The 20,896-nt window shown below is 38.4% G+C and overlaps 1 protein-coding gene and 1 pseudogene across 3 annotated transcripts in view; both read right to left on the minus strand.

Moving 5' to 3' along the window:
* Window positions 1–20,896, minus strand: part of Tmcc1 (transmembrane and coiled-coil domain family 1) — a 194,850-nt gene that overhangs the window by 137,463 nt on the left and 36,491 nt on the right. For 2 of the 3 annotated variants that reach the window (XM_026788179.1, XM_026788180.1), the window contains 2 exons: window positions 7,789–7,844; window positions 3,508–3,770 (listed from right to left, as the gene is read on the minus strand). In XM_026788179.1, coding sequence (XP_026643980.1) covers window positions 3,508–3,770; window positions 7,789–7,813 — 288 coding nt within the window. In that variant the 5' untranslated portion in view covers window positions 7,814–7,844. Of the gene's footprint in view, window positions 1–3,507; window positions 4,195–7,788; window positions 7,845–20,896 lie in introns of those variants that run through there. The other variant, XM_026788178.1, reaches the window with a different exon arrangement.
* LOC101988091 lies at window positions 737–1,252 on the minus strand (annotated as a pseudogene).

The following is a 20,896-nucleotide window of genomic DNA, read 5'->3' on the forward strand; positions in this document are numbered from 1 at the left end:
ACCCAGCACTCGGGAGGCAGAGGCAGGCGGATCTCTGTGAGTTTGAGGCCAGCCTGGTCTACAAGAGCTAGTTCCAGGACAGGAATCAAAAAGCTATGGAGAAACCCTGTCTCGAAAAGAAAAAAGAAAAAACTATTCCAACCAAGTACTGCTCCTCACCCATCTGACACACACAATAGCTATGACTTCTGTTCTGGAAGTACAGTAACCTTTTACCTTGAAGCTAACAAACTATTTTTCAGGATTTTTTTTTTTTTTTGTAACTGTTCAAGCCTCTGGGACATTTCTAGTTCTTCATCCTGCTCAGGCACCTGAATGATGGTTTGCTTCTTCACATCCTCAGGCAGCACATTCTTCATAAGGTCTTCCCTGACTTCCTACTTAAAGAGTTCTTACTCTTTGTGTCTTTTACTCAAGTTTTATTTATCTATCTTCCGTTTCTATACAGTAAGCGCAACAAAGACAAATGTTTTCCCTTCTATCAGTTTTACTCATTTGTGTGGTTACTACCCCACTATCATATCAGCATGCTAGTTTAAAACACTCTTAGGAGCTAAGATCAGGTATTATATATCTAAATATCTTCAATAAGGGTTTCCAGAATGCCTTACATAGAATACGTATTCCTAAGTCTAATCACACATTTTGAATGGCTATAAGATGGCAAAGAAAAAGGAATGTTCAACCTGTCAGTCATTCTAACAGGGTCCCGAGGCAGCAAACTCCTTTAGCCATCTTAACTTTTTCTTTTCAGAATATAAAAATTTATTACTGTGATTCCACTGTCAAAATTTAGGATCTTGGTCTTCTTGCCTTTGTACAGGGCCAAAAGGGACACACTGGCTACTTTAACAACCTTAAAGCGGACTCCATGAACATCACCTACAGCATGACTCTTTTGACCAAATCCAGCAACCAGAACTTCATCGTTTTCCTCAATGAAGTTCAAGCAACCATCATTGGGCACAAAAGCTGTGATTTTCTTGCTGTTCTTGATGAGCTGCACCCTGACACACTTCCTGATAGCAGAATTTGGCTGTTTGGTTTCAACCCATACTTTTTCCAGCACAATTCCCTTGGCATGAGAGGCACCTCGAAAAGGATTGGCCTTAAGGGCTGTGCCCAAGTGGGCTTTCTTCTATTGTTTATTCTGCCACTCCTGGTCCTGTCGGTGGCTGCAGAGCTTCCTGGTGGTGCGGAGACCACAACACGCCCACCTTGCTGGCACCAAGGGCCCGAGAGAAAACACCATCTTAACTTTAACAATATTTTCATTTTTTCTTATAATTCTCCTGCCTTAAACTAACATCTTTTCCTAGGCCAGAACACTTATGTATTTCTCCGTCTCTTATTTCTTAGAGCAGTCCCAAATCAAAGTCTCTTATTCCTGTCAACCTGACAATTCTCCTCTTCTCAGTGTATTTGTTATTTACCCAATACATATGGCCTGATAGCACACGGGTATACACTTCAGGTACTTCATGGGCTAGTACCAGAGAATTCTCAAAGACACTATGGAAGAACTATGGGCACAAATGGTGGGTAAAACTGATTTTATAAGACAGCCAATTTTTAAAAATCTGACAGAAAGATCTAGTATAAAACCACCTGAATCTTCATAACTTAATACCATTAGCTAATTTTTCCTATTATATACATGTAACTTATATATATATATATATATATATATATGATTATCATATATAAAGTTTATAAATTGGAGAAAGAGAAACTATAACTTCTTGAACACAGAACATGGTAGCTAAAAAACATGCCTAAGGATGAGTGTTGTGTCAGACACTTTTAATCTCAGCACTGAGGAAGCAGAGGCAGGTGGACTACTGTGAGTTCAAGGATAGCCTGGTCTCCAGTGAATTCCAGGCCAACCAGTGCTATATAGTGAGACCTGTCTCAAAAAAAAAAAAAAAAAGTTCTATATTGCTTAAGCTCTGAAACATTCTGGTGGTGAAACAAGCTGTTATGAAACCACGAGAATACTTAACTTCCTACATTTTTGCTGTCTCATCAACAACAATGAAAAAACAATCTAACAAAACCAAGTATATGGCTGTTTGAGCACCAAGGAGAAAATTACATATGTGTTTAAACAAAGTTCCTGCCACATCATAAGCAAAGAATAAAAGGCAGCTATCATTATAATGGTCATTAAGATACAATAAGGTGCATTATCTATTACTTTCAAGTGTTAAGATAACTATACTGCAATGTATTTTCATATTCTCTAATATATAAAATGATAAATAAAAACTATATTACAGCAAGTTAGTTGACAGTATTATATAGTCAGTAAAAAATTTAAATGAAATTGTATTTATAGATATAAAAAATGCTCATAACAGTTTTAATTGAAAAAACTCAACATTAAATGAGTTTGATTTTACTTAAAATAGTAATAAAATTGATTAAATATAAACCGTCTTCAATTTATTTTTCAAATGCAAGTAATATATTGAAAAAACCTACCAAAATATTGGCAAGAGCTATTTTTATTTTTTTCTTTTCCTTTCTATATTTCCAATTTTTCCATATTGAGCATGTACTACGGACATACATGAGATGAGACTAATATTTTCAAAGGTTTGTAAAGTTTGAATATGTTAATAATGTTTTCATATAGGGAAAAATGATCCCAATAAACCTAAAAAGGAAAGGAAAACTGAACCTTTGGGCTGGGTAGCTGAGTTGGCACAGTGCTTGCCCAGAGTACACAGAGTCCGAGTTTAATCCACAACACTGAATAAACCGGGTGTGTTAATACATGCTTATATTCCTAGCACTTGGGAGTTAAAAGCAGGAGGATCAGAACTTTAAAGTTGTACTCTGATACATAGTAATTTTGAGGTTAGCTTGGACTACAAGAGATATCTCCACCACGAGAGAACTCAGTGGGGACAGGTGCTTACTGCCAAGCTTTAGGATATGGAGTTTAATTCTTGGGACTCACATGACAGAAGGAAAGACTAAACTCCTACAAGTTCTTCTCTGGCATGCACATGCACTCTGTAATGTGCCCCTCCACCACACGAATAAATAAACATGAATACAAAAATGAGGAACTTTCAATAATCAACATACTGTGATAGTTCTAACTAAATTCCTTGTTACTCATCAGGTCAAAGTCATGCTTTGCACATTAGTAGAAGTAAACAGGAATTATTTTCTTTTTTGTTTTGTTTTTTTGAGACATGGTCTCACATTACACAGGCAGGCCTAAAACGTATTTGGTCTCAAACAGTACACAGCCGATTCCTGATCCTCCTGCCTTCCCCTATCAAGCACTGGGATTATAGGTATACACCATTAGACCTATCATGGAAATTTTCAAAATATCTAACTAAAACACAAAATACTAAAAAAAACAGACTGATCATTTGTAGTGTGTATATGTGTGTGTGTGTGTGTGTGTGTGTGTGTGTGTGTGTGTGTGTACACACAGTCACATAACGTCTGTGAAATAGTAAGTTAACAGAAATCTAATAGACTTACCCGCTCTGCAGCTGACTCATCTCCGGGCACACACACAGTAGCAGCACAAGCTATTTCCATCACGGAAGAGCTGGTAGGAGCATCAGTTGTGGATGAAGACCTGGGTCGACCTGACTGTATAACAGCAGCCACCTCTTGGCCAGATTTCCTGTTGATTTGGGGACTTCCCTTTGGGGCTTCTGACTTGCCCCGCCTACTATGCAAGCTTGTCCCTCTCTTCATCTTGGGTGGCACTCGAATCTGTTGCAGAACACGATTCAGAGCTGTGGGGTGGGTGGAGACACCATCAATCTCAGCACATGCGTTCTGACTGTCCAGATCCACTTCAGGCTCTGGATCTGTCTGAAGCTGCTGTACATCGTGTGGAGACACTGATGACCTCCTGCGCTGGTGCTGGAAGAGATGCTTCAAACCTTGGCCAATCACATTAATGTTCTCCAGAGCATTGTGGGTCATTTTAGATAACTTTTGTTCTGATTCTGTCTGCCTCCTGGCTTCTGCATCTTGGGATTTGCCTCCAGGATCAGGGTCCTCATATAACTGTTCACTGCCGGAAGGCTCCATTACTAAGCTTAATAAGCTTATTTGCAAACTCAAAAAATTTTAAACACACCGAGACTGTCAAATTAGGTAGGCATTTGCTTCACCAGTAACTATGCATGCAGCTGTGAGATGGAGGCTTCATGCCTACCTAATGTTAAAAAAAAAAGAAAAAGAAAAAAAAACAACCTTGTATCATACATCCATGCAAAAATACAGAAACACTACAAAGAAACAAAGAAAACATGCAGCTAGCCAAACAAATAAGTTACTATCATTAAGCAATCTTTAATCGAAAGATTAAAAGATAATTTTTTTCAGATAATGGGTTATGGTATTTTCTAGAATAAAAAGCCCAAAACACAGGAAATGAAAATAGCAATGTTGGGGGGGAAAAATCCTTTCACAAGTTTCAGTATATGAAGGATAGGACCATTTTGGAATAGACACCATAATAGCAGCTGGCAGGACAAGCAGCCATTGCTTAGAGAATCAAGAGAACTAGACCATTTAGTATGTTTAGTCTAGCTGAGGCAATTAAATTCTTTTTATTTATAGTCACAGTTAAGTATTTACATGCTGAAATTTAGCAAATTCAAATAACGCTGAGAGATAAATATTCTAACCTATGTAGATTTTAATGAAAATTTGGAATCTTTTGCTACCATCCATCCATATTCATCAAGCTCAATGGTAATGAGATGCAACAGGTTTGCTTTTTTGGGAAGACAAAACAAAAGAGAAAAATCTTACAAATGGAATTCTTTGCTGAAGCCAAAATAACCTTTCTGGCCCCAATTAATGAGCCATCCAGACAAATCAGTCTTCAGAGAGAATAGAGCTTTACTTAATACCACCTGTCAAAAAGGGAGATTTGAACTGGGGCAGGCACACAACTGTAATCCTAGCACCCAGGAGACCAAGACAGGAAAGTTGAACAGTTCAAGGTCAATCTGGACTACAGACAGCAAGTTCTAAGCTAGTCTGGACTACACAGGGACAGATTCTTTAATTAAAAAAAAAAAAGCAGAAAAGAGATCCAAAGAAATCCCTTTCTCAACTGTATTATTCTTGATAGAAGCTTCCTATCCACCTATATAAACTCGAAAGCAAAGATGTAGTGTAGTAACTGGGTACTAATGGAAGAGCAGAGAAAAATTAAAGGTCAAAGGTTAAGTAGCAATGATAAACCAGTATTAAACACATGAAAAGTAAGTTGAAACTAAGAGCATGATAGTCATGGCTACTGAAATCACATGCAAATGGGAGGGGTGGATGGTTAAGGGATCAGATCTCTTTTCTTTAATAAAAAAGTGTTTTATTTTTATTGAGTTTGTGCAAATACATAAAATTGTATAAATGTGTAGAAGCTACTAAAGAGGACAAAACACTGTACAAGAGTCTTTGTATATTTTCTCTCAATTTCTGTTGTTGTTCAGAAGACTTTAAAACTCCTGGCATTACCAGTACCCTGAACAATCTGCCATTGCCAGTTAAACACTGCAAGTTCCTGCTCTGGGGCATCGGTCCTGCTGCCATGAAGTGGCAGGGCAGAACACTTAAATGAGTTCATTGTGAACACATGCTGCCATGCTGAGGGACAGGAAACAGATCCACTCGCACTCCCTGATGACTATTCTCAGACCTTCACATCACAGGACATGGACACTGGCACTGTGGCTCCATGGTCCCTATTCTTTCAAAACTGTTTCTACATCTGCTGACTCTTAATGATTCAACAAAGAATGACAAGGTTAAAAACACTCATCTCTCACCAGTACCTTTCTACTTTCTGAACACCATGTTTCCTTGTTCCTCATGCAGGAGGCAGCTGAGAGCAGCTGGTAAGAGCAGGGAAGCTTCCTGTCCTCCACTGAAATTCTTTGTGGTCTATATGGCCTCCTACCCTTTCCTTAACTGTACATTTGCAAATGTTGTACCATTTGTTGTTCTCCCTTTGGGGACCATAAAGAGAAAAACTCTTAATGGCTTAGGTTTAGTGCAGTTTTCTGGAGCTCTTTGTGGGCAAAACTTTTGCCAACAGTATACACGTTTAATTATCCCGACCTTCCTTCATGAGATTGCCTGGCAGACAATAGCTACCGAATTGTATTAATTTTAGAGAAAAGAGGCTATGTGACCAGGATACAAGCACTGGTTACAGTGTACATCTGTCAATCTCTTCTCACACTGTGTTGCTGAGACAGGAGGATGTCAAAGCAAGGCTGACAGTTACCAGGTAGTTTATAAGTACTGTTATAAAATAAAGTCAGTTTATCCCATCAGGATTAAAAAATAGCATAAATAAAAGAATGTTACTAAGGTAGCTGAGAAACTAAATGAACTGTTTATCTTGCACATGAAGATATTAGGAGTCAACTACTCAGCACATTTTTCTGCTATGGGACAATGAATGGTTTTTTTTTATCCTGTCACTTGTATTATTTTTAATAAAACGCTGATTGACCAGAAGCCAGGCAAGGAGTATAGGTGAACAGGATGAGAACAGGAGAATTCTGGGAAGAGGAAAGATTAGTCTATAGTCATCACCCAGCTGCAGAGGAAGCAAGATGAGAATCCCTCACAGACAAAGGTACCAAGCCATGTGGCTAACACAGACAAGAATAATGGGTTAATGTAAGATGTAAGAATTAGTTAATAAAAAGCTAATAGGCCAACCAGCTTATAATTAATGTAGTAGACCTCTGTGTATTTCTGGCTGCAGGACCAGGTAGGACAGATGGGCAGGATTGGGACTAATCAACTGATCACCGTGTGCTTTCTAACTAAAACATTTGGAGAACATGGCACATTTTAAATGTCAGTTAACTTCACCTGAGATTTCACTAGTATTTTTACATTATTTATTTGTTAATGATTACAAAAAATTAATTACAAAGAGATTCTAGCAATCCCTAGGGAAACCTGCAGCATGGTACTAATTTTTGAAGCCCAGACTCTTGCTCACAGCTGTAAAGAAAGAGATGCACCTCAGTATTTCTAGTAGCAAGACTTACCTTAATCACTAGCTAGCACAGGTTCATGGAGCACGCAGCCCTGAATACAATCAAGCTTAGTTTTAAGCAGTAAGTTGTGATTACCCACTTCTGATAGAAGATGTAGGCTCATAAGGGGCACAGCTATCATTTGCTATGCCATCACAAATATAGAACATGGTCAGAATTGTGATGGCTCCTTCAGACTCTGTACAGAAGATCTCTAAGGTCCTTGATCGAGGTATGCCAAATGTTAATGAAGATCAAGTATGATAACAAAATAACCAACAACAATAATACTGCCATAACTTCAAATACTGACTCGTGGAACTCAGCAATCTCAGCAGACTTTAGGGTGCCCTGCCATTTTCTTCTCTAAGACAGTAATCCTGGAACAGGTGTAACTGTTGATCAGTTTATGATCAACAAGGTTCCACTGCAAAGCTTAACTATACTCTGCTAAGAAAGGCATTTGGCTTTTCTTTTGTTTATTGTCTCTAAAATACATAATATATGGTAAGTCCACACTCAAGAAACAAGCTGCTTTAAATTAGTATTAGAAATAAAGTGGAAAATTGCTTTTTAAAATCCAACAAATGTTTAAAAGGGTGCTCCATAAAACCATCCTAAATTATACACAAATTATCCCCCCCCTTTTTTTGCAAACTTTATTTTTATATGGCAGTCAAAACTTTTGGCACTGAGTCAAGTTGTTTTCACAGATCATGAAGACTTGGATACTTGCCTTCATTGCTCTTCCTCAAGCACATCCAGGGGGTACAGGTATTCTTTTAGAAAAAGCTGAAAAACAAGCATAAGAATAGAAGTTAAACTTAACTTGGAGCTCACTTGTTACAGACACACAGGGAAAGGTTAAACATATTTTTAAAAAATGTTAAACAGAAATATTATGGTCAAGAAAGAAGACGTACTGGGAAAAACATTAAAATTATCAGCACTGAAAAAGGGGAGTAGGTGATGGAGAGATGGCTCAGCAGTTAAGAGCACTGGCAGCTCTCCCAAAGGTCCCGAGTTCAATTCCCAGCAACCACATGGTGTGTCACAACCATCTCTAGCAGGATCTGATGCCTTTTTCTGACTTAAAAGCATACATGCAGATGAAGCATTCATATACATAAAATAAATCTAAAAAAAAAAAAAGAAGAAAGAGAGAGCATGTCAAGTGTAGTGGTACATGCCTTTATTCTTAGCACTCCAGAAGCAGAGATAGTCAATTTCCAGCTAATTTGGTCTACATAGCAAGTCCCAGGCTAGGCAGAGCCACATAATGAGATTTTGTCAGGGGTGGGTTGGGGGTGTCAAAGGGTTACAATAAATATTTTAGCATGACTTCACTGAACAACAATCAGAAACTGTATCAATATAGTCTTGAACTAATATGAAATTTAAAAAGATGCACAGGAAATCACCACAATTTCATAAACTTTTTTTTTCAAGTACCTCTGTTTGCAAATGCTTGCAAGCTTTCATTCTAAGGCAATTGTAAAGCCAGGCATAGTAGCCTAACAAGAAAGATCCCAGCACTTAGGAAGATCAAAAACCTAGGTTTCCCGGGGACACCTAGTAAACTCCAGGTCATCCTGGGCTACACGGTAAAATTCTATCTCAAAAAATGGGAGTGGGGAAAAAGCAAGGGAAAAACAAAGGGAATTTTAAAAATCTGTTTACTATGTACAACTGAGAAACAAAATGCATCAGAAATGAAAATTTTCTGGAAAATTAGCTTCTAACAGCCAACACGATTTAATTAGAGAAGTGTCATAGGAATATCTGTTATGTACTCAGCATTATAGAGACTAAATACAAATTTACTCTCAGGGAACTCACCTAGGATAGAAAACAAGATTTGTATAGTTAAAAGCTAAAACAGTACAAAGCATCAACTGAGAGCTAAACTAGGAACAGAAGGAACAGTTCAGTTGGTAAAACATGAGAACCTCAGTTTAATCACCAGAACCCACATAAAAAGCCAGGTGTGACATGTCCACACTTAAGCCCCAGCACTACTAGGGAGGTGGAGACAAGTGCATCTCTGGGATTTGCTGGCTAGTCAGGCAAATTGATGAATTACAGATCACTGAGAGAGTCTGTCTTTTTTTGTGTGTGGGGGGGCACTTAAGGAATAACACCTGACTCCTGACCTCTGATCTCCACAGCACATGCATACACACCCACAGGAACATGTATTACATGCACACACACAGAGCTACGCTGAAATTATGATTATAGTCATCATTAGAAATCAGGCCAAAAATCCTTCTTCCATTAAACTGTCTGTCAGACATCTGCCACAGCAGCAGCTAGTGACTTGTACACATGGCCAACAAAAATTTGAACTCCCAACTCTATCTTCCTCTTGATGCCTCTGAATTCCCTTTCCATAAAGTTCTCAGTAAATATCCTATCATGACCAGCGTTTCTTAGTCACAGCTGTATTTATGCTGTCGATGTTCTTCCCTATCAGAAAAAAAATTAAAAATCAGTTTAAGTCCTTGTAGTTTTCTATAATGACAGAGACTTTTCTTTTTTTTTTAAATATTTATTTATTTATTTATTTATGTATTTATTTATTTATTTATTCATTATATACACAATATTCTGTGTGTATGCCTGCAGGCCAGAAGAGGGCACCAGACCTTATTACAGATGGTTGTGAGCCACCATGTGGTTGCTGGGAATTGAACTCAGGACCTTTGGAAGAGCAGGCAGTGCTCTTAACCACTGAGCCATCTCTCCAGCCCTGACAGAGACTTTTCTATCTTTAAACATAATCCTATTTACCTGGCTTAGCATGGTTTATACAAGATAAATGACAAAGAAAAAATAAAGTTTATAGCTGTAAACTCCTGGGTTAGGCTTAGAGAACTATAAGGAAGTACCTAAAAAACAAAACTAGCAAGATCCATTGATCTTTCAGGTCCAGAGGAATAGCTATATCCACAGATCTACTATCAAAGAGACAGAAAACTGAATCATGTTTGTTATGCTACAATTAAAACTAAACATGTACTGTATTACATGTACACAGACTATTTCGTTCTTGAATGAGAAACAGGTGACTACTAATCCCATTAGCCCAGCAGGAGAACCACTAGACTGGTACAAAGGGAAAACAGAATTTAAACATACAAATCACCAAAAGGGAAAAAAGCAAGATCACAGACCAGGTGTAACACATGAAAAGCATCAGTAAACTCAAATATATGAGTAATTATATTGAATATAAAAGTAGCAAAAGATAGAAAATATTAATAAAAATGTCATTTACAAAACACCTATGTAAACAGGACAATACAAAATAAAAAGTAAAAGCTACAGAAGAGCCACAAAAACAAACCAGGAGAGTTGCACTACCTCACAATAGTAGCCTTATGCAAGTCTGAAACTTACTTGCTAGACATCCATAGAGTCACGGAAAAACAAAGAAGAGTATTGTTTAGTTCTGTGATGACCACATCCCCATACCCAGGTTCTGGTACCTGCACAAATCTGAGGGTTAATCAGAACATCACAGAACTCTCCTGGCCCTCTACTTCCAACACCAAAAAATACAAATAACAATGGAACACAATGAGGGAGCTGGGAAATAAAGGTATTCTGAGAGCAGGCACACACAAACACACACACACACACACACACACACACACACACACACACACGAGAATTAAGCAGACACAAAGGGAACAAAGATCACTAAGAAAAAAAATTGAAGCCTTTGGTTACCATGGGAATGATGAATGTCAACTTTAGTAACGCACAGCAATAATAAACATCAAACATTGCCAAACCCTAAATAGATCCCCATTCTAAACAAACTCCTACTCTAAACAACTAGCAGATGGGAACTTATGGTCAAATATATGCAGTATTTTCCTCAGTATTTATCATATAAAACACATACACCTTTGAACAAAAATTTATCAAATATACTAAAGGCAGCACTAAAATAAACATATTCTGTAGAGACAACACAATCATCATGGCATACATTTTGGAATAGCAGAGGAATTTTTAAAGCAAGGCTAATTCAGGAATGGCTCCAATGGAAAAGGTAAATAGCATGTGAGACCAGACAGGAAATTTTTACAAAGAAAAATTTGTAAAAAACCAAAAGGAAGTGCTAGAACTGAAAACATAGTGCCAAAGAACAATGCCTTTTGTTGTTGTTCAGTTTTCTGTTGCTGATGGTTTTGTTTTTTGAGAAAGGGTTTCTCTATATAACCCAAGCTGTCCTGGACCTCACTACTCTGCAGACTAGACTAGCCCCTAACTCAGAGACCCACCTGCCTCTGTCTCCCTAATGCTGGGATTAAAGGTGTGCACCACCACTGCCTGGCTGAAGAACAATGCCCTAAGAAGCATTTACACACATACTGAAAAGCATACTTCAAATTACTGAAAAAAGAAAAAAATACACCTGAAACTGGCAGGAATTAACCTGAACTAATATATAATGAAGAAAGTGAGTTCTCTTACTTCAAGAGCATTACACATTTCTTCTACCACTGTTCTCCTGTAAGCAAACAGAAGTATTTCGTCTATTTGGGCAGATACCATTGTTTTGCTACATGCCGTGCTTTCCCTTTTTAAGCTGCTCTCTTTGTTTTGGCTTCCCATCAGTTCACCGCGATATGCTTATGCTTGTTTTGAGGGACTTGTCCTTTGTTGTTTTCACACTTTCTTATCTGTGGTGGTGTCTTGTAGTTTTTTTTAACCCAATGAACCACATTAGGGCTGTTTATAGCACAGTGAGAGCTTAACACAGGAAGATGGGCACCTTACCAATAGTTAAAACACCGAACTTCCATGAACTGTTAATTCTATATCCTCCCCCTTCCATGACCTGGGTTGACAGGCTGGATCTTGTACAGGTAGTCACAAATGCTGCAAGTTCAACAGTACAGCAGTTAAGCCATACCATGCTTAGAAGTCAGTATTCCATACCCTTTTCCCCTCCTTTTCTGAGTCTTAGATTTTTCTCACCCCCTTTTCCATAATGTTCTCTGAGCCATGGAACTGTAATATAGATATCCCATTTGTGACTGGGCACTCAATAGTTATTTATTCTATGTAGTTTAGCCTGTATGAGTCTCTTACTTGCAAAAGAACCTTTTCTGACCAATGCTGACAGCAGCACTAGAGTATGGGCACAGTTCTTTAGAAGGCAATTTGACAGACATCATGTCATTCAGTAAAACAACAGCAGTACCTTCCTCACTAGGGCGTAGAATCACCCCAGCCATGGGTTTTTGTTCAGGTTTACGTAGCAGAGAATGGCCTTGCAACAATGACTTTATTTTGCCTGGCTGGACACAGGCTCCACACCTGAGTAAGACTTCCACTGACAATTCTCCCACAGTGTACCTTCCAGCACTATGAGAGCTAGCCAGCAGAGTTGTTTCTGGCCTAGTTCCAGCTTGATTTATTTCTCCTTAAACCAAGGAATTAGGTCTGTGAGTGTGTGTGCGTACCAGTAATTTAACATTTGGGGGGGGGGGGAACATTTGGACAAAAAGATGAGATGATCTGTAAATATCTCCCTGACTGTAGATAATTCCAGAACTGTCTAAAGATTACTCTTTGATTCCCATGATTAGTTACATCCCAAGATAAAAGGAAGACACCGGCTTTCCTTAGAGTCTGTTGTGGGATATTTGTATACTGTGTGAAGATGTACTGCTATGACTGGTGTAGTAAAAAGCTGAACAGCCAACAGCTAGGCAGGAAAGCATAGGTGGAACTTCCGGGCAGACAGAAAACTCTGGGAAGAAAAGCAGAGTTGCCAGTCAAACATAGAAGAAGCAGTATAGGAAGTACAGAGATGAGGTAACAAGCCATGGAAGAATGTAGATTAAAAAATATGGTTTAACTTAAGTTATAAGAACTAGTTAGGAACAAGCCTAAGCTAAGGCTGAGCTTTCATAATTATTAAGTCTCCGTGTCATTATTTGCAGGCTGGTGGTACTGACAAGAGAGTACTACTACAAGAGTCTGTAATCTTCAATTTTTTTAAATAAATAATTAAAACATAAATCATGTCTATACTTTCAGAACCAATAGCTTGGCATGGTGGTTACTCTGTAGCAATTTCTTTTGACATAAAATATTCCACCTTGAAAGTTTCTTAAGGCACAGGATGTGCTAAAAGAAGTAAAGCATTCGCCGGTTGTGGTGGCGCACGCCGGTAAGATTTGCTGAAGGAGGCAGAGGCAGAAGGATTGCGAGTTCGAGGCCAGCCTGAGAAGTAAAGCATTCCATCCTGCAGGGAAGCCCATTGAGCTCTGTAAAGTAAACAACTGAGAAGTTTCAGAAGTGTGTGTGTGTGTGTGTGTGTGTGTGTGTGTGTGTGTGTGTAAAAGCAGTAAGGACTGCTGACAGATTCTCAGACAAGACAAGGTGTCTAAGGAGACATCCATTGAACTACCTGCAAATTGTGCAGTGTACTCCGGATTTTCTGCTTTTGTGAGCTATCACCCATACTAGGTGAGTTTTGGAAATGCAGGTGTATTTGGATCATTGCTTCTCCTGTAAGTAACCCATCACCTGTAAGTATCCCAATAAATTCACTGGTTTTAAGTTGGACTTTGATAGTACCCTTACTTTGGGGCAAGAAGATGTTTGTTCACATCCCCCCAGGAATAGTATCACCCAACAGTAGTGAACCCCTATAATTCCAGCACTCAGGAAGCAGAGGCAGGAGGATTGTAAATCTGAAGCCAGCCCGACACATTCATAGCAACAATAGGGAAGTTGTAAATTCTCAGGGTGAAAACTGAGGCAGCAATTGCTAACCTCAACCTTCATAGTTACAGATTAGAGGGCACTCTGGCAAGGATTGTAATGACATCAGGAGTCACCCCACAGAAATGTCCCCAAAGAGTCTTAGTATCTATGAAGGCAGAAGTCCTGAAATACTAAAGAAAAAGAAAATGCAACCCTAAAATTCTGCCTAGTGTCTTCTTATGTAGAAAAACAACAAACAGCTTTCAAGAGAAGAAAACACCTCTCAAACGTGTGTGCAGAAGGCAGGTCTTCTGTGCGTCCTTCTCAAACTAAGAATATACTTCTATTAGGATTGCACCTGTAGTAACATTTACTTCTTTGTTCTTTTTTTTAAGGATTTTTTTACATTTATCTATCTACCGTGTAAGGGCCGTGCACACACACATATCACGGCTTCCATGTAGAGATCAGAGGACAACTTGTGAGGAGAGTCAGGCTCTCCTTCCACCATGTGTGTCCTGGGGACTGAACTCAAATCCTCAAGATTAGTGACAAATGTCTTTTACCCTTCGACTCATCTCACTGGCCCTAATTTGGATTTCTTAGTAACTTTAAGTAGCAGAGGAATCAAATAAAAGGTAATTCCCGTGAAAAAGCAGAAATCGGGAGGAGGATGATCTTTGTGGTAGAGTGTTAGCTAGTCTAGCATTACCTAGGTCTTAGGTTCAACCTCAACATTGGAAATAAAAAGTGATCAGAAAATCCAAAAAGGGCCGGGCGGTGGTGGCGCACGCCTTTAATCCCAGCACTCGGGAGGCAGAGGCAGGTGGATCTCTGTGAGTTCGAGACCAGCCTGGTCTACAAGAGCTAGTTCCAGGACAGGCTCCAAAACCACAGGGAAACCCTGTCTCAAAAAACAAAAAAAAAAAAAAAAAAAAAAAAATCCAAAAAGGGTCAAAAATAAATGTGCATAGCTTGTAATATAATTTATGTTTTATAACTTGAAGAAATTTGACCTTTACAAGACCAGTTCAAAATTCCTGCGTCAATAAGCACTCATCATTTGTCTTCTGCAAAGCAGAAGAGGTGGCCCTGGTAGCACAGGTAATCCCAAGCAGTCAGGAGGCTAAGATAGGAAGACTGATAGTTTGAGGCCAGCCTAGACTAGAGTAAAAACAGTGTCTCAAAAAGACACTGTTGTGGAATAATCTTTTTGTACATTGTTTGGAAGTGTCACTTGGACTGGTTTAATTAAGAGCTGAATGTCAATAGCTAGGCAGAATTTTCAGGCACAGAGGATGCTGGGAAGAAGGGTAGAATTGCCAGTCAGATGGAGAGGAAGCAGCATAGGCAGTACAGAGTAAAGGTAATAATGCCAAGAGACAGAAATTAGATTGATTAAACATGGGTTAATTTATATTGAAGAGCTCGTTAATAACAAGCCTAAACTACTGGATTATTTGGAGGCTGGCAGGCAGCACAGAAAAATCCGCTTACAAGATAGTGAGAAAAGTGTGGGGGGGGAGAATACTCAAAATAAACACATAATTTAGCATGTTTTCAAGCATGTTGAATTTGGTAAACCAGAGCTAACTTAGTTATCTCTAGATTAATGTTCAGGCACAGCACTTAGAACAGCCATGTTGCTCAGACCTTAAGGACATTTTGAGCTTATGTATCCCCATCATTGAAGGTCATTTGAGATGATTTCAATGGTGACACTGAAAATTTACTCTACAGTTCTGCTCAAAGTCATACTTTCTGTGCTTGTGCCTTTTTTTCAGGGGTAAAGCTAAACCTCTACCTACTCTATTCATTCATTCTCAGATCTTTTGAGTTTGATATATCTGAGAAGCTGAGAGGTAAATTTGAAGCCAGTCTGAGCCACATTCATATCAACAAAGAGAAGGAGGTAAAATTTCATTGTGAAACTGAGGCAGCATTTGTTAACCTCAGCCTCCACAATTACAGATTAGAGGGCACAATGGCAAGGATTGTAATAATATCAGAGTCTCCTACAATATCTGTGAGGGCAGACCTTTTGTATTTGTCCTGAGGTCAGTACCAAGAACATTCAGGCAAACAAAAATAATATTTTCAGAAGCAAATGTGGTACATTCTAAATGTCCAAAATATAAGTGTTTCCAACAGGCACATAAAGAATTTCAGCCTCAATGGGCTGATATGATGGCTCAGCAGATAATGGCTCTTGCCAGTAAGCCAGACAACCTGAGTTCAATCTCCTAAATGCATATGATGGAAAAAAAAACCAACTTCCATACAGAATAGATGACTTCCACATGAGCACCATTTCCATATGATACACATTGTCCCTCTCCTCATTAAATAGGTGCAGTAAGTAAACACAAATGTAAAAGAAATCGTGTCTTGAAAACACACCAACGAAAGAAAGAAAGAAAGAAAGAAAGAAAGAAAGAAAGAAAGAAAGAAAGAAAGAAAGAAAGAAAGGGGAAAAGGAAAGGAAAGGAAAGGAAAGGAAAGGAAAGGAAAGGAAAGGAAAGGAAAGGAAATAGCTCTGAGGGGAAAATTCTTGTTAGGCAAGCATAAAGACCTGAATTTACATTCCCAAGCACCATGGAAAAGCTGAATGCACAGTGCTTGCACTTAAAATCCCAGTGTTCCACAGAGAGATGGCAGGCAGAGACAGGAAAATCCCTAGAAGCTCATGGGACAGCCAGGTGTTCACAGTAGAAAAGCAGCAAAGAGACTCTTTCTCAAAGAAGGATGGAAGACAAAGACTGATATGAAGGTTCTCCTCTGATATCCACATACATCCTTGTATTCCCCCCCACTACTCCAATCCCTCCTAATTATCCTACTCAGTCTATTTTTCACAGCTTTGAGGTATGAACTGATACAAACTTATCAATTTCACATATACAATTTGATACATTAACATAACTATTACCATATTCAAGATGAGACACATTTCTATAACACTCAAGTTTCCTGAAACCTTTCTTAGTTCCTTATCCCTGTAAACACTATCTGCTTTCTGATACAATAGAGTAGTTTAGATTTTCTAGATTTAAATACAGTAAAATATAGAGTATGTACTTTTCTTAAATCTATCTTCTTTCATTAAGCCTAATTATTTTAAGGTCTGTTTATACTGCAAAGGCCATCAATAGTTCTTTTTCACTGCAAAGTAGTATCTCATTGCATAGATAGGGTACAGTTTCTTTAACCATAGACTTGTGACTGACATTCGGAATGTTTAATGTTCTTCGCTACTAACAAGTCTGCCCAAGAATATGTGTACACAAGTTCTCATGTGAACATATGTTTTGGTTTGTCTAGGAGAAATACTTAGAAACTGAATGGGGATGTGGCATGTATGCATTTAAAATTTTTAAAGCTCTGCTCAACTGCGCAAAGTAGCTGTTCCTTTTTCCTTCCCACCAGCAGTGAAGAATTCCAGACAGTTTTCATCCTTGCTAACATATGACTTTTCATAAGGAAAGGGAGAAGCAGTGCCGCCTTACAGTTTAACTTTCTCCTTCCCTGGCTATGTCTGCTGATGAGCCTCTTATTGGCAGCCATTTATTATTCTCTGATGAACTTTCTATTCAGTTCCTTATCCTATGAGTTATCTGTTGTCTTATTCTTGAGTCATAAGAGTCATTTTTACATGCTGGACACATACTCTCTGCCAAATAAAATGTTTTGCAAGTATCCCCTCCCAGTACAAGGCCGCAGCCTTTCATTTTGCTGATTGCGTGTTCTAAAGATCAAAGATTTTTATTGTTTTCCTAAGCTTCCTGCCTCTGTATCTTTTTTTTTGCCTCTAGTTCCACGGCCACTAATTTTTTTCCTTTTTTTTTTTTTTTTTGTGGTTTTACAAGCTTGTCTCTCCCATCTAGACCTACGCTTGCTTGAAGTTAATTTTTGAGTACATGTATTCTACACCTGGCTTGGCTCTCCAATTGATCTAGCACCATTTGCTGAAAAGAATGGCTCTTCATAAAAACCCAGCTCCACCCCATTCAACCCTTCCTCTACAGCCACACAGCATCCAGCAAGTTCTCAACACTCCCATGTATACTTTTCCCACTTCTCTGACCACTTTCTTCCTGCCAACAACTGCCCAAACTCCAATCCTACAAAATCCAACCTTCCATCTATTCCCTTACTAAATTTTGCTGTTGAAAATGATAAAAACAAACAAAAGACAAAAACCCTCACAGATCTGTGCTGACCAATGACAACTGATTCCTGCTTCTAACACAGAACAAGCACTTCTGCTCTCTAATCCTCCTGCATGTCCACAGTCTATACACTTTTTAATAACCCTCAGGATTATGTTACTCTTTCTTTCCTTAAACTAACAGCCATTCTTCTGTCCTCGTTCTTCCACTCAACATTGTGTCACTGAAACAGGAGGCTAGCAGACAAACAGACCTTGAACATCAAAAGGAGACAAAAACCGTTTCCCATCCCACAGCATGGCTGGCAATAACTACTGAAGCAATGTACACATGGAAAGCACTTGGTCCCCATCCTGGCACAAAGTGAGTCAATTCTCAACAAGTGCTGCTTCTGTCATCACTTTTACTATTACTAAACCACTGTGAAGTAACTTTAACAACACTTATCAAGGACTTCTCTTAATATATCTAATTATATAGTATACTATACATTCTTACATATATTAATGATAAGAATACATATATATGTATGAGTACATTATGTGTGTGTATGTCTCCATTAGGAAAGATTACATTTAATATAACACTTTAACATTTAGATTAAATACTTGTTAAACTAACTATTTTATTGACAGGTCTGCTTTTCTTAACAATGAACATAAAATCTGTACCAGTCTAAATCATGATAGAAAAGAGTGTAGAAGGCTATCAATGCCTCAGCAGCTCATATTGCTGTATCTACACTATTCAAAAGCATGGACTATCCCATATGCCTAATTTTTCCACATAATTCAAATAAACAAATGTGTGAACACCTTAAAATGCAACATGCTACAATATTCTAGCTGGGCTGACAGACATTAGAGCACTGATTGTCAACAGCACCCACTTAGGTGGTGGAGCCCAGGCTCTGTGCTTAGGCAGCTTGGCCTTAAAAGACAATCCAGTACATATTTAGATCAGACCTAAAACATACATTTAACTTCATATTTTACTTTCCTATCACAGAATCCCTTTTGTGAAATAACTTGCATCAAAAATTTTAGCCTCTGTTCCAAAGATTAATCCCTAGACAGCAGTAACAGAAGACTAAAGACCTTTTCAATACCAGTGTTTCTGTGTTTTCCCTCTCTGAGCAGTCTTGAAAACCATTTTTGAAATAATACTTATAATACACATTCATTCCCAGGATCACTACTCTGAAGCATCTAAATAAGACAGTGTGCACACAGTCAGAACTATCCACACATTGTTTTGACAGATCCAGGCCAGCCAGTTGCAAAGCTTCTGACCATGCACACCCCACAGGCCTCTTCCCTCCCTCCACAGGTCTAGTTCTAGATTTTGAAGAAAAAGTAAAAATAAAACTGTCAATTGTGTGACTCAACCTTTTAACAGGATAAAAATAAAAAGTTATTAGTTAATATAAACCCTATTAAACATCTGCTTAACAGAAATGCAGGCATCTGAGCAGTAATAACCTTTTTGTACATGTGAAGATGGTCTTTGCCAAAGTACCTTCTGATTGGTTTAATAAAGAGGTGACCAGCCAATAGCTAGGCAGGTAGAGGCTAGGCGGGACTTCAAAGCAGAGAGAAAAGGAGATGAATATAGGTATGAGAGAGACACCAGAGGACATGGAGAGGAATCAGGATTTACAAGATAGAAGAGAGGTAAAAAGCCACAAGGCAAAATGTAGATTAACATAAATATGTTAATTTAAGCTATAAGAGCTAGTGGGACAAGCCTAAACTATAAGCCAAGCTTTCAAAATTAATAAGAAGTCTCTGTGTTATGTTTTGTGAGGTGGTGCCTCCCCTCAATTCAGTCTATATATGGTAACCAATGTAGGGGCTTGAATATTCAAACATAGCGTCTGAGAAAGCTAAGTTCTAGATAACGATCCGTATGTAGCTTCGTAGTACTGCAGTCTCTTAGGCAGGCTGTGCTCAGTGGTATACAGAGATGCAGCTACTGACTGCTGCCTATAAGGTTGGAATGAGCCACCAGCACCATTTGCTAAGCTGAGCCATGCAATAGCTGACCTGGCAGTTAAGATTTGTCTCATACAGTCAGAATGCTGCAGGTGCTCAGTAAATACAGATCCAGATGGGAAAAAGCCTTCACAAGTTACAATGTGTTTTTTATTTATTTTATTTTTTCCAGCTACCTTGGAGTTTATTTGAACTAAGAAAAGGTCATGTTTTCATGCAATACATACTTGGTTCTTTAAATAACAATTGTGACAAACAGCAGAAAGAATTAGAGAACGATGCACTTGTGATCCACATAAAACATCAATATTTTGGGTTGTACATAATTAAAGAAACATCTCAGTTTTCGAAATACTGTAATAGCCAATATATAGAGGCATATATATTAGTGGGGATAGGAACACAATTTAGAAAAGAAAAAAAAATCACAGTGGAACTACTCAGTTTCTTTAAAATCACTGAGCAAGAAAAGCAACATTGAACTTCCATACTGATTTTATGCAGCTTCTATACAGTACCTTGACTTAAATCCAAGAGCAAAGTTAAGACTCTCCTCCTCTATTTTTGGTAAACAACTGCATGGTAAACTTAGATGACTTTCCCTCTGGATTTACCTGGGAGTGGCCTTTTAAATATTTTATTTAAAAGATGGCAGCTTTGTCACTTTTATACTGATTTCACCAATGCTAATAATTCTTGGTATCTCAGGAAGATTCATATTCTTTACAGCTGATACAGCACAGGCTGGAGCTCCTGCTAAGCCAGCTTCAGATTTCTCACAATGTGTTTTTTTTTTAATGTGCATAGGCTTAAAATAAGAAAAGAAAATGGTTTATAAATAATAAGATAGTCCACTCGGGAGGCAGAGGCAGGCGGATCTCTGTGAGTTCGAGACCAGCCTGGTCTACAAGAGCTAGTTCCAGGACAGGCTCCAAAACCACAGAGA

Source organism: Microtus ochrogaster, unplaced genomic scaffold, assembly GCF_000317375.1.
Source record: "Microtus ochrogaster isolate Prairie Vole_2 unplaced genomic scaffold, MicOch1.0 UNK1, whole genome shotgun sequence".
Classification (NCBI taxonomy): Eukaryota; Metazoa; Chordata; class Mammalia; order Rodentia; family Cricetidae; genus Microtus; species Microtus ochrogaster.